We start from the raw sequence: 13665 nt of genomic DNA on the forward strand, positions 1-13665 counted from the left end.
AACAACAGACTCTGCAGTGCAGCCCAGCAGACACAGGGAAGGCCGCACTGCCAGACGGTTTTCCTGACTGAATTAGTAGCAGCTCCACTTCTCACTAGCATACTCTGGATTAGGCCATCAGTTATACAGGATCCGCAGAACAGCTTAAGGCTGCACAGTACACAACCTGAAAACCACAGTCTTGGGGGAGGGGCTCATGAGGCCACGCCCTCTCTTGAGCATCTGTAGGCAGTTGATAGTGGCTGGGAGAGAGAGACGGTTTTTCAGTGATGTAGTCATCCGCAAACTGCTTATAACCCCCTGAAGAATCTCTCACACACACTCCTGTAACTAAGCCTACCTACACTCACACACACAAAAAGACATAAAGCAGAAGGGGGAATAGCTGGGAAAAGGAAGGTGATAAATGAGGGAGGGGGGATAAGAGAGACCAGTGAGGGGGTGGATGTGCTTAAAATACACACATGCATGTATGAAAATGTCATAAGGAAACAGCTATTGTGTCATAGCTGCCTCTAAAAACTTAAAAATCAAACCCCCACAGGCTTGAGTGAAAACTTTGAGAAGGCCCACTGATGTGTTCAAAGTTCATCTTAGGCCTATACACAATTCAGTGGCTAGGAGGGACAAATCTTTGGGGTGTGTATGTGTGTGTGTGTGTGTGTGTGTGTGTGTGTGTAGGGCAGGGGTAGTCCTTGGGACTTCAAAGAGGATATACATGGTAAATGGAGAGCCCCCCCAAAGCTCATGAGTATATTCTAGACCCAGGAAGCATACCACTGGCCTTCCCAATAACATGACCACAATGTCATGATGGCTTCTAGGAAGACCTTGAGAACACTATAGGTTAAGAAAAGCATTCCCCAAGGGTTATTTGTGCAGCACCTCAACTCTAGGCATGGAACTGTGCACAGATACCTCCTTGGCACCTTCAGACAGTGCCTGTGGGTAAGGAAGCCTAATGAGAAAGAGAATGGGGAAAGGGAAATGAAGAATTAGAGAGAGAGAGAGAGGTCAGTGGGAACAAGGCCGCTTGTTTACCTTCATTTTCAGCAGCTGGTTCTCCATTTGAGCAGCCTCTAGCTGCCTCTGCTTCTCCCGAAGTTTGTCCATGGATGCTTCATAGGTCTGCTGCAAATGTCTGATTTGATCCTTGATGGTGCTATTTTCCAAAGTCACATCCACAAGGGTTTTCTAGTTGGGTGAAAATGAAAAACCCAGATCTAGTGGTGTGAGAACACACAGCAGTATCACCCCCTTCTGCTGTAGCAGCTCCCAGGCGGGGACCAGGGATTCCCACAGCAGCTGAGGCCTGCCCCACTGTGGTCTAGTGGACCACAGCCTTCCCTACAATCCCCAACAGCTGTAGACCGTTAGACTCGCCACTGCTTAGGATGGGAAGATAGATTAAATGGAATCTTTTTTCAAGGAAAATGCTCATAATACCATCATTTCATGGGGGGGGGGGCGTGGAGCAGGTGTAAAGCAGTAAACACAGACCAATCCCATTCATAAATCCAAACCTCTTTCACCCCATGAGAGAATTGAGTTTTACGTCTATTTTGTTGTTTCCTTGTCTTTTCCATATTTCCACAGTGAGATAAAAATAAAAAATAAAAACCAAGCATTTTATAGACTAGAGATGAAGTGAACAGCCTTGCCCGACAAGTGTGGAAAGCCTGTCAAGGGGGCTGCGGTGTGGTTCAGATGGTAGAGGGCTTGGCTAGTGTGCCGCTGCTTAGTCAGCTTGACGCAAGCCAGGGGCACCTGGGAAAGGGGTGTCTCAGTTGAGAAAATGCCCCCATCAGACTGGCCTGTGGGCAAGCCTGTGGTGAATTTTTCTTGATTGATAGCAGATGTGAGGATGCACAGCTCACCGTGGGCCGTGCTGCCCCTGGGCAGGTGGTTCTGAGTTACATAAGGAAGCAGGCTGAGCAAGGCAGTAAGCAGCACCCCTCCATGGTCTCTGCATCAGCTCCTGCCTCCATGTCCCTGCCTTGCTTAAGTTCCTGCCATGACCTCTTTCGAAGACGGACTGTGATGTAGAAGTGTAAGCCGAATGAACCCTTTCCTCCCCAGGTTGCTTTTCATCAGGATGTTTTATCACAGCAATACACAGGGAACCTAGCATGCACACTGTCCAGAGTTCCACTCCAGCACTGCATATATGACACATGGTGGCTCAGGTCTATAATCATAACACTTAACAAGTAGAGTCAGGAAGGTCAAATTCAAGGTCATCCTGGGCTACACATTTGAGTTTGAAGCCAGCCTGAGCTATATGAAACCATGTCTCAGGAGAAAAAAAAATGCTGTTGATTGTCTGCTGCTCCAGGACACTCAGGTGGGCAGAACTAATTGGATTAATAATGCTGCTGTTTGTTGCTTCCATTTCTATTTAATTAGAGAGAAATGATTTCCATAATCCCCAGACTCTCTACCACTGGACACTGGGGTGTGGGCATTGTCTACAACTTCAGATTGCAAGACTCAGAACCTGGTACCAGATGGTGTGATGGAATAATCTTTTTGTACACTGTGAAGATGTATCTTTGCCAAGGCACCTTTTGATTGGTTTAATATAAGAGCTGACTGGCCAATAGCTAGGTAGGTAGCGGTTAGGTTGGACTTGTGATGGGGGTGGCTCAAGGAAGGAGGAGGGGAAGTCACTAGCCAGACACAGAAGAGATACCTAGGAGATGAACATGCTGTGATTAAAAACAAAAAAACAAAACAACAACAAAAAAACATGCCAGGTGGTAGAGTGTAGATAAGAAATAAGTTGTAAGAGCTAGTTAGAAAAAAGCCTAAGCTATTGGCCAAGCATTTATAATTAATAATAAGCCTCTGTGTGGTTATTTGGGGGCCAGCTGGCAGGACAGATCTAACTGGTGGGACAGAGAAAGTCTGACTACAAGATGGCATGTCATCTCCTCTGTCCTCTGATGGATGACTGGTCTCTGAAGATTCCTCATCCCTCCTCATTGGAGAACAATATACCTAAGCCCATTTGAATCACTTTAGAAACTGTCAGTGGAGGTAAAAAGTTACCAAAGGAAACACCGAGGCCATGGGACGATTCCAGGAGCTGCAGAAGACATCTAACCTAATGTCCAAGTCCTTCTGGGGAAAAAATGGATGCACAAACCATCCAGGAGATCAGATTTATCTAATCTTGACTCTGCCACTAGCTAGATATGTAATGTCATTGATCTCTGCTGATCTCAGTTTATCCACAGAAGTCAGGATTTGGAGACCAGCTCCACAGTTTGTCCAGCTCTGCCTTTCTTCAAAATGAAGTCAAGAATCTGGTCTCTGTCAGCAGTGGCAAACATGAGTAGAAAGGACAAGTGGAAGAGGCTGGAATCTTGCACGAGTAAGAAGCCGACGACCTTCAGACATGACCGATGGTGTAACCTTCTAGTTGCATGGCTCTGTTGGCAACCCAGGATTGAGACTAGGGGCCCTTGGGCTAGGGATTACCCTGTTCCAATAAGTGACCTATGAGGTAAATGCCTAGATTGTCAACCAAGAAGCACATGAGAAGAATTTGCCTAAAAATATATTGTTCTTCTAGGGAGAAAAACCCAGAGCCAGAGTGCAGATAGGAGCAGGTCTAAACTCAGGTGGGGCAAAGCCCTCTCTGGTAGGCTGGGGAGTGAAATGGTTTCCAAGAGGGAAGGAAAAGGGACCTTGGCAATGTCCCTTCAAGATAGGAAGAGGGAACAAAGGGCTCCTGGATAAACCAGGGGCTTGGCCTGAGGCCAGGCGGAAGCTGGCATACACAAAAGGGAGCCAGGAAAAGCATGGGACTGCAGCCCAACCAGAAATGGGCATCCCAGACAAACCCAAACACAGCCCCGCCCCACCCACTGCTGGAAGCTGGCCCACCTTTGTTGCCTCTGGGGCTCCATCAACTATGGCTGGCGAATACTAAGATCTATGGGAAATGGAGGAGCCCAGTATGATGGCCTGTTTGCTTATCCACAAAACTACACAGGACCAGAAAGCATTAGAAGTGAGTGGGTTGAACGTTTAAGACGCATAAAAAGATAAGCCAAATAAACTCAGAGGATGACAGAAATGATTGTATATTTGGAAAGTAAGACCAAGGGCTTGCTCTGAACATCTTCAAATGAACTTGCTAGGCAAGGCAATCCTGCATGCTAGGCAGGAACTCTTGGTTGGAAGAGTAAAGAGTGAAAACCCTTCAGTGGTTAACTCAGGGCCCATCTCTGGTAGGTCTTAATTAAGAATGTCTATCTATTAAGAATGTCTTCATTCACTGGAACACACACGATTCTTTACAAAGTAAAATCATTCCTAAGTCAAAAAAAAGTGTTTCCTGTGAGAGCTGCTTCCCATGAAAGGCTGCATGTTGTCTTTGGATAAATATGTCTTTTCTGTAACCAAGTGGGACTTCCTGACGCACCAGAGCTACGAGGAGAAGGTAGTTGATGTGCTGTGTAAACACAGAGGACCACTTAGGTACCTGGAGAGCAGGAGACGATGCCATCCCAGAGTTGAGCCTCAAACCCCTCCTTGACACGGGAACCCACAGAGGCTCACATTTCTACTGGAAGCATTTCCTCCAACCTCCTCCCCACCTTCCAGTAACTGCATTTACCCTCTACCATGCCTGTGCTTGAAGGACCGTGACTGACCACAGGACATTCTGTGACTTTTCTGCAGATAGGCTCCACTCTTGTTTAAGCTCACTGCCCGACAGAGAGAAGGTTCCCAGCTAAGGGGAAGCAGAGGGGTACCTGCAGGCCAACAGAGTCCGCTGCCAATGCTGAGTTCATGGCGTTGAAGCTATCCAGGGCTGACGACTGCGCTTGGATGTGACTGTCTAGGTAGTCCTGCTGAGCATGGGAAACCTGCAGAGAGGAAGACAGTCACTAGAGACCAACCCACACCCCACAGACTTCAGGGAGGGGGAGATTTCCTGAGAGTAGCCCCATCCACTTCAGTAATATTTACGGTAAAACTATAGATCAGAAACCAACATCTGGGGCCAGGGAACTAGCTTAATCTATGAAGAGCTGGCCAGGAAAGAGAGAACACAGGTTCTTTTTCTTGGTGTGGATTTCAAATTCCATTTTTTTTTTTTTTACTATTACAAATGATGCTAAAAAAAATTAGTTCATCCACATGTCATTTTGTATGTAGGAGAGCTTATCTGTAGAATAAATTATTTTTGTTGTTGTTGTTGTTTGAGACAGGGTTTCCCTGTGTAGCTTTGGAGCCTGTCCTGGAACTCGCTCTGTAAACCATGCTGACCTTAAACTCACAGAGATCTGCCACCTCTGCCTCCCCAGTGCTAGGATTAAAGGCATGCACCGCCACCGCCCAGCTGTAGAATAAATTCTTACAAATGGAATTTGAGGACTGAGACTGTGGCTTGGTAATCCCAAATTGGTAGAATGCACAAGGCCTGGGGTTTGATCCTCATCGCCCTGTAAATCAGTGCACACCTAGAATCCCTTCACTGCATAAGTGTAAACAGAATGAGGAGTTCAAGTTTATGCAAAGCTGAGGCCACCCTGAACTACACAAGACTTCATCTTTCAAAAAAGTAAAATATATCTTTTTTTAAAGTAGGTCATTAACTAGAACCGATCTGGGTAGGGGTAGATGGCTGAGCCATCTCCCAGCAGTTAAGAGCATGTACTGCCCTTGTAATTCAACTCTAAGGGAGATTATTAGACATTTCTCCTTTGAATAATAAAGTTCAATCTATGACTCAAGAAAATGTCCTATCAGTCCATTTCAAGTCTGACTCGGTTCATAAGAAGCCTGAGCTTTTTAAACATCCCCAGGCCACTGAACACGAGTCCCAAACCCTGCCATCCTCTCTCGGCTACAGTGCCGAGGCATGGACTTACGGACTGGTGGGCTTACCGACAGGTCCTGGGTGAGCTGGCGAATCTTCTGCCTCATCTCATCATAGTCTCCATACATCCGCTTCCTCACCTTCTCCAAAGTGGCCCTCACCTGCAGCCACAAGAACGCTAGTTAGATATCAAGTTACAACAGTTTCATGAAAGACACTGGAAACTTTATTACTAAGAGAAAGATCAACAAAACAAAACAAAACAAAAACCTTAAGAAAGGCCAGGCAGTGGTGGCGCACACCTTTAATCCCAGCACTCAGGAGGCAGAGCCAGGCAGATCTCTGAGTTTGAGGCCAGCCTGGTCTACAGAGTGAGTTCCAGGATAGGCTCCAAAAATACACAGAGAAACCCTGTCTCAAAAAACAAACAAACAAAAATAAAAAAAAAAAAACCTTAAGACTAAGACATGTAGCAAATTAAGTGACAAGATCACTTTTAACATCTAGTTAGAAACAATGGAAATGATCCAAACGATAATGTGTATTGTCAAGGAGGATAAGGACTAGTAAACATTAAGTTACCCAAGCAACAAACTGAAGCACAACCATTTTGTTAAAACTCACCATCACCATCAAACACCGTTTGAACAGTTTCCCCCTTCCAATCACATGTTTTTACAAGCAGGAAGTTTTTAACTAATCAACTGTAAGCACATGGTTACGAGGCTAAAAACACTCCAGAGCAGGCAGCAACCTCTAATTCTCTCTCTCTCTCTCTGCTCCAAAGGCCAAAAAGCAATTAAATGTCTAGAATGCAAGGTGGGAAAATAAGAGGCCTGGAGGGGCCATAAATTCCGATGTCAGTTTCTCAGTAATTGCCAACAGAACACACATGCACCGGGGTGTAACCAAGAGGAAAGTGGCCCCCAGCTCCTCACTCAAGCAAACACTGTGCAGGTCTGGACTGGGGCGTTGAGTGGGAAGCTGATACACAACCCCGTTCCCCCATCTTCTGGCGTCCTCGGTTGTTTGGTCAACTTCTCGGGAGTCCTTTAACTGATGGAGAAGTCTGGAGGCAGCTTCCTCCAGGCTGTCTGGCTTGCAAAGGGCTGAAGGGAAGCAGCTGGGTTTAAATGCAAATGTTTGGAGCAGTGCTGGACTTGATACTGAGGGTCTGTTTGCGGAAGAAACTCCTTGCTGTGCTTTGGAGGGTTTGTTTCCTCTTTCTTGTACTTGGGATTTGAACTCAGGGCCTCAAGCATGCCAGGCAAGAACTCTTACCAGTGAGATACGTTTTGTTTTAGAATGGATATTGGTAGGGAGTTAGAAGAGAGGAGTCGAGACCTCAAGTATTCCCCAGATGAGGTGTTTTTTGTTTTTGTTTTTAAGATTTATTTTATTTTTAAGTGTGTGTGTGTGTGTGTGTGTGTGTGTGTGTGTGTGCACATGCGTGCGTGTGTCAGGAGAAGCCAGAAGAAGGTGTATCTCTCTTAGAACTGGAGTTACAGACACCTGTGAGCTGCCTGACATGGGTGAGTGCTGGGAATCAAAATTGGGTCCTCAGCAGTAGGAACTCTGACCCCCTAAGCCACCCCTCCAGCCCCTCCCCCGATGAGTTCTAATAGCCTACTTTCTTGCCATTGACCACAAACAACTGGGAAGAAGAGGCTCAGAGCATGAGCCTTCATTCTAGTGGCAAATAACTCTTTATCACCCCAGCTGGCTCCTGGGCTGTCACCAGAGGTGAACGGGCAGAATCTTGAGCTGGGTGTTGCTCTCACTGAAGGGTGTAGGAGGCCAATAAGGCCAGGGTGTCTCCCATCAGGGAGCAAGGGCAACAAACTCATAAACACACTGAGGAATGTGAAGGCCGGGATGGATCTAAAACCAGCCATTGAAGGTGGGACCTAGAAATTAACTTTGGATTGCAGATCGCGGTGGAGGGTGGGAATTTTGGGTCAGGACCAGTTCTGTGATTTCAGCACATGTCATTTATAGCAAGGATTAGCAGCCTGGACCTGCTGTATTTGTCTTGAGAAACTTAGGAGTCTCAGCTCTACTTAGAAGGCTTACCTCTAAAGCAATCCCAAGCTGTACAGAGCATATAAATGAAGAAGGTCTACATAGTTCCTTGAGAAAGTCTGCATTGTTAAAAAACAATCTGGGGTGCTGGAGAGATGGCTCAGCAGTTAAGAGCACTGACTGCTCTTCCAGAGGCCCCAGGTTCAATTCCCAGCACCCACATGGCAGCTCACATTTGTCTGTAACACTAGTTCCAGGACTTCTGACACTTTCACATAGACATAAATGCAGGCAAAACACCACTGAACATTAAAAAAATAATAAATTGTATGTATATATACATACACATACATACACACACACAACACACACACACACACACACACACACACATACATATCTGGGATCCAACATTCTGCATGATTAAAAAGCTATCTTTGAGAGGTCAGATAACTGACTGGTGGTTGTAATACACTCTGTGTCTGTGTGTGTGTGTGTGTGTGTTCATGTGTACATTCACATGTATATGTGTGGTATATGTATATATATGGGTGTGTATACATATGTGTGCACATGTCTGGAGGCCAGAACTTAACATTAGGTATCTTCCTTGATCAATCTCCTGCTGTGGGATGTTCTGTATGCTGTGAATGTGTTCCTCTGATTGGTTGATAAATTAAAAGCTGATTGGCCAGTAGCCAGGCAGGAAGTATAGGCAGGGCAAATAGACAAGGAGAATTCTGGGAACAGGAAGGCTGAGTCAGGAGACGCCATCCCGCCATCCAGGGAGCAGCATGTAATGGTGCACAGGTCAAGCCACGGAAAATGTGGTGACATATAGATCAACAGAAATGGGCTGAGTTTAAGTGTAAGAGCTAGTCAGTAGTAGGCCTGAGCTAATGGCAAGCAGTTTTAATTAATATAAGCTTCTGAGTGATTATTTTATATGTGGCTGCAGGGCCCATGGACCAGAGAAAACTTTAGCTACACTTGCCACCTTATTTTTTGAAGTAGGGCCTCTCACTGAACTTGGAGCACATCTATTCAGCTACAATGTCTGGCCTGGGAGCTACAGGGATCATCTTGTGTCTACCCCACCAGTGCTGGAGTTACAGATGCCAGCAACCACACATTTTTTATGTGGATACTGGGGATCTGAACTCTCAGGTCCCCAGGCTTGTGCAGTAGGCACTTTATGGACTGCACCATCTCCAAGCCACGGACTTGTTATTTAAAACAAACAAACTCAGACAGCAGCTTAGACAACATGGCTTTGCACATCATCTGTCCCAAATCAAATGAGGCTCACAAAGCTGGAGGTTTTGACCTCAGGGAAGAGAGCCCACCTAGAGATGAGTAAACTGAGCCCTAGAGAGGGACAGAAGGCCACACTAAGGGAACCTGGGTCTGGTATGGAAGCAGAAGCAATGAGCTCCCAGGCCGGGGGACTTCTCCAGCCCAATGCAGACCTTTGCCTCCTCCAGCACTGAGCTGTGGGGCTGTGTTTGGAGGCCATGGGCAACAGAGTGGTTCATTTCTTCTCTTATCTAACTAGTCTGGTTTGAGCTTAGCAGCATCAATCAGACTCATGTGGATGGAAGGGACACCGGGTAGCACAAAAAGAAACCGACAGACAGCCATCAAAGTATTTGAAGAAAATGACCCACAAGGTTAACCACAAAACAGGTTGAATGGTAGAATGATGGCCAATTGTTTTCTTCTTCATACACTTCTCCCAAACTTTCTCAACTTAAAGGATACCAGTCGATACGTTAAATACAAAGAAATTGCATTGATTCACGTAGACCTGTACCTTGTTTATTGTAGCTGACTTGTCAACATCCATCTCTACCCAAATCATTGGTGTGAACCTGTGAACCTGCCAGGTCTGCCTACGTTCCCTGTCAGTGATTGGGATGGGCTGGGCTATGTGACCATCCCTGGCCAAGATGCCTTGGAAGGGGCAGCCTAATGGGGGCAGGGCAACTTCAAAAACTTTCCAGAAGTGAGTGTCCTATTTTCTTCCTCCAAACGCTGTCATGTGTACAGAAGAGACCCAATCTTGAGACTGAAGAAAGAAAAAGTCCAAAGAGATACAGAAAACCGGGCCCAGAGCCCAGTCATACCCTGCCCAGAACCCCCACACACACACACACACCTCCAGACTCATCTCCAGGGAGACACACTTCTTTCTGAGTTGGCGGTTCTCTTATGAGTAGCCAGTAACACCCGCATTTATACAGTTGCCCAAACACATACATTATGTGTGTCTGGTATCTTAATGCAAAACCACCCAAGAGCCTCCACACCACACCCAGCAGGGGCCCTGGGTCTCATGACCCCTCTGCCTGTAAGGAACAGCCACCCAAGAGAAGCTTGTTGAAGAAATTATACTTATGCCTTCAGCATCATCACAAAGAAATGGAGAAACATTTCCCTCCCAAATAAGACTTTCAAATGCCTACTTAACATTCCCATCCACGCTTCCGACCCCACCCTCCTATCTGCTTCAAAGGACAGAAAAACAAAATATCCCCAGTAGCTCACGTCTTTGATGTAGTTCATCTCTTCTTTCAGCTGATTGGTGGACCAGCCATACACAACCATTTCCTTCTGCTGGTTGGGATCTGATCTTCGCACCACACCATAGACAACACCCTGAGGAAGCTTCCTGGTGGACTCTCCATTGCTTAGTTCTGGAGGCTAGGAGAAGGCAGGAAGTGAGAAAAAGAATATAAGTCTCACGAACACAGTGATAATAATGGCCACCCGTGTATGATTAAGCAGACTGTAACCAGCCCTGGGTGCCTGGACAGCAGAAGTAAGGGGCAGAATGCCAGCGTGGCGTCTGCTGACTACCCGGCATGGGCTGGGGAGGCTTGCATCCTGGAGAAAGCATCAGTTGCTCACTTCTATCAAGTCCTGGTCCACTATCCTTGTTGGTAAGAACCTACATACCTCTTTTTTCCCAAGGGGACATCCGTTTCTGATCCTCACAAAGATGCCAGAGGAATTATGTCATGAAAACCTTGCACTGAGTTGACACTGGTTTCTGCCTTATACCAGTTCCTCTGATGACTTTAACTCCCTCACCAACCACGTGGCCTGAAATGCGGGAAGTTGAGGTTGACTGTCATCGGGGAGCGAAACTATCCGATGAGGGCAGGGCTGACCCTGCAGCCAGTCTCTGAGGGGAAGAGGTGGGGTTGGACAGAACCTGTTGTGTCCATTTATGAAATACTTCTGGAAAGCCAAGCAGAGGTGGTGTGACTCTAGCCCTGAAGAATCTCTCACTCTGCTTAGCTGGTCTTTAATCCAGCACTTAAAGCTTGAATCATCAGTAAGCTGTAACTCAAAAGGACCATGTCCAAATCTCACACAGCTTTGTAGGATGAAGGCTTCAGGAAGCAGGAAAAGGTTAAAAAAAAAAAGTGTTTTTGACCACCAAGAAAATTCCTTCCAATGTTTAATGTTCACAACCACTCACCAACACAGCCTTTTCCTTCTGCTTCATAGCTGAGGGCATTGGAGTTCAAAGGGGCTAAATGGCTTGCGTGTGACCGCACATTCACATTTAAACTAATCCTGTCTGGTCTTAAGCATGGCTGTTCCTCATGCTGAGGGTTTGTTAGATGTGAGGAGATGGAGTAGGGACCTCCTCAAACACGAAGGGACCAAGACAAAGGAAGAAAAATGAGGGAGAGAGACAGAGACAGAAAAGGGACAAGGGCTGATGAAATGGTGCAGCCAGTAAAAGTCCTTGCCACCAAGCTCAATGACCTGAGTTTGATCCTCTGGATCTACATGGTGGAAGGTGAGAACTAACTCCTACAAGTTGTTTTCTGACCTCCATGTGGGCACTGTGGATCACTAGCTGTGGGCTTGCACATGCACACGCACAGAGAGGTAGGGGGACTCAAAGAATAAAAAAAAAAAAAGTAACAATATTTTTTAAAGAAGTAACTTGAGAGAGAGAGAGAGAGAGAGAGAGAGAGAGAGAGAGAGAGAGAGAGAGAGAGAGAGAGAATAGAATATAAGACCCAGGCTGAGACTTCACAGATAAGTGGCTTCCTCACAGCTCTCCCCGGAGCTGACCCGGTATTTAGTCTACACCACAGAACTGTACAGGCAAGTCCCCTCCAACACTGACTTTTCTCTCTTTTTTTTTTGTTTCTGAGACAGGGTCTCACTCCATAGTCTTGGCTGTCCTGGAACTCACTCGGCAGACCAGGCTGAACTCACAGAGATCCACCTGCTTCTGCTTCCCAAATGCTGGGACTAAAGGCGTGTGCCACCACACTGGACTCTACCAACTTTTTCAATTACCTTTTCGTAGACTTTTCCCAGAAAACTGTTTAAAATGCAAAGCTGTAATTTGCGTTTTAAATTATTTACTGTCACAAAATAAAGACGACCGAAAACATTCAAAGTTTGTAAAGTCAAAAAAAATAAAACCCAGAAAGATTCATGACAAATTGCTAACCACTTCTGAGGTGGGAACAGTGAAACACATTGGAGATGCTGGAGTACAAAAGGGCAGCTTTCTTTTTTATTCACTTATTTATTTTTCTTCGTTCCCTGCATTATTTGTGAGTACTTTTACCACAAGGACTTTTAAAGAAGGGAGGGAACACACCCAATGCTTTTTACTATTCTGTACAAAGTTGGGAAGAGGTGTGATGTGAGGATCTGGGACACTTGTGTTTGGCTTCTGGTAACAGCTTGAATCTGGGCCCCAGGCACCCAGATCCCATGGGTGCTGCTGCTACCCTTGAAATCTGTTTGTCCGTTTCAATGACTGGGCTGCTAAGTGGTTCGTGGTGGAGGGACACACTGGCGTTCAGATCTCCCCAATGGTGGAGGGACACACTGGCATTCACATACCCCCAATTTGCTTGACTGGTAATTAGGAAAAGGAAAAGCTCCCATGAAACTCCCCACAGACCAGGAAACAGAAGCTGTTCTTCCGGCCCTGGGCCCTACCCAGTTCCTGAAAAACTGGCTGTGGACAACACAGGTCTCTGAGGAGACACAGAGCACAGCAGGGTGCCCAGGTGACTGGTGGCCAGACCCAGAGAATGCCACCACCTGGGAGATGCGAACAGTCTCAGCACTGAGCAGTCTGAGGCAGGGAGACTGCCCTGAGTTTGAGATGAACTGGGGTGGCATAGTGAGTTCAGGCCTGGTTGGGCTACAGAGTGAGCCTCTGTCTCAACAGAGAAAAGGATGCGTGTGCATTGGAAGATACCTAAGACACACCAAGTGAAAAAGAATAGTTCTTACATTCCTGCTTTTATTTTAAGAATGTGTGTGGAAAATTTCTATGCTGCGTGGTGGTGGTGGTGGTGGCGCACACCTTTAATGCCAGCACTCAGGAGGCAGAGGCAGGTGGATCTCTGTGAGTTCGAGGCCAGCCTGGTCTAGGACAGCCAGGGCTACACAGAGAAACCCTGTCTCAAAAAACAAAACAAACAAAAAAAAGGAAAAGAAAGAAAATTTCTAAAAAGATACGATCCAAACCTTTGGTGACAATCTGCTCCGTGGGAACAGGAGGCCATCTTTTCCTCTGTGTCCTTTTATGGCCTATTGTTGTTGCTGAATCATTGTTATGTAAACTTAAAAAAAAAGATTTATTTTGGGGGTGGACACAAAGTCCCACCCCTAGGAGCTATTGGCATTTGATAACAACCGTTGAGAGTCCTTTTCTTTAAGGGTGTGACCCCTGGTAGGTGGACCACACTCCAGGGGACAGCCCCACACCCAGGAATATTTGGACAGCACAAACTGGCCTGGATTGTTGTCTTTAA

At 46.3% G+C, this 13665-nt stretch overlaps 1 protein-coding gene across 3 annotated transcripts in view; it reads right to left on the bottom strand.

Moving 5' to 3' along the window:
- Window positions 1-13665, bottom strand: part of Myzap (myocardial zonula adherens protein) — a 90867-nt gene that overhangs the window by 52375 nt on the left and 24827 nt on the right. For all 3 annotated transcript variants that reach the window (XR_006074202.2, XM_006973785.4, XM_076576638.1), the window contains exons 3-6: window positions 10406-10561; window positions 5905-5997; window positions 4767-4880; window positions 1042-1194 (exon numbers count right to left, since the gene is read on the bottom strand). Coding sequence is in view for 2 of the 3 variants with exons in the window: in XM_006973785.4 (XP_006973847.1) it covers window positions 1042-1194; window positions 4767-4880; window positions 5905-5997; window positions 10406-10561 (516 nt within the window). In the remaining variant the exon portion in view is untranslated. The remainder of the gene's footprint in view (window positions 1-1041; window positions 1195-4766; window positions 4881-5904; window positions 5998-10405; window positions 10562-13665) is intronic.

The sequence above is a fragment of the Peromyscus maniculatus genome, chromosome 7 (genome assembly GCF_049852395.1).
Source record: "Peromyscus maniculatus bairdii isolate BWxNUB_F1_BW_parent chromosome 7, HU_Pman_BW_mat_3.1, whole genome shotgun sequence".
NCBI classification, from domain to species: Eukaryota; Metazoa; Chordata; class Mammalia; order Rodentia; family Cricetidae; genus Peromyscus; species Peromyscus maniculatus.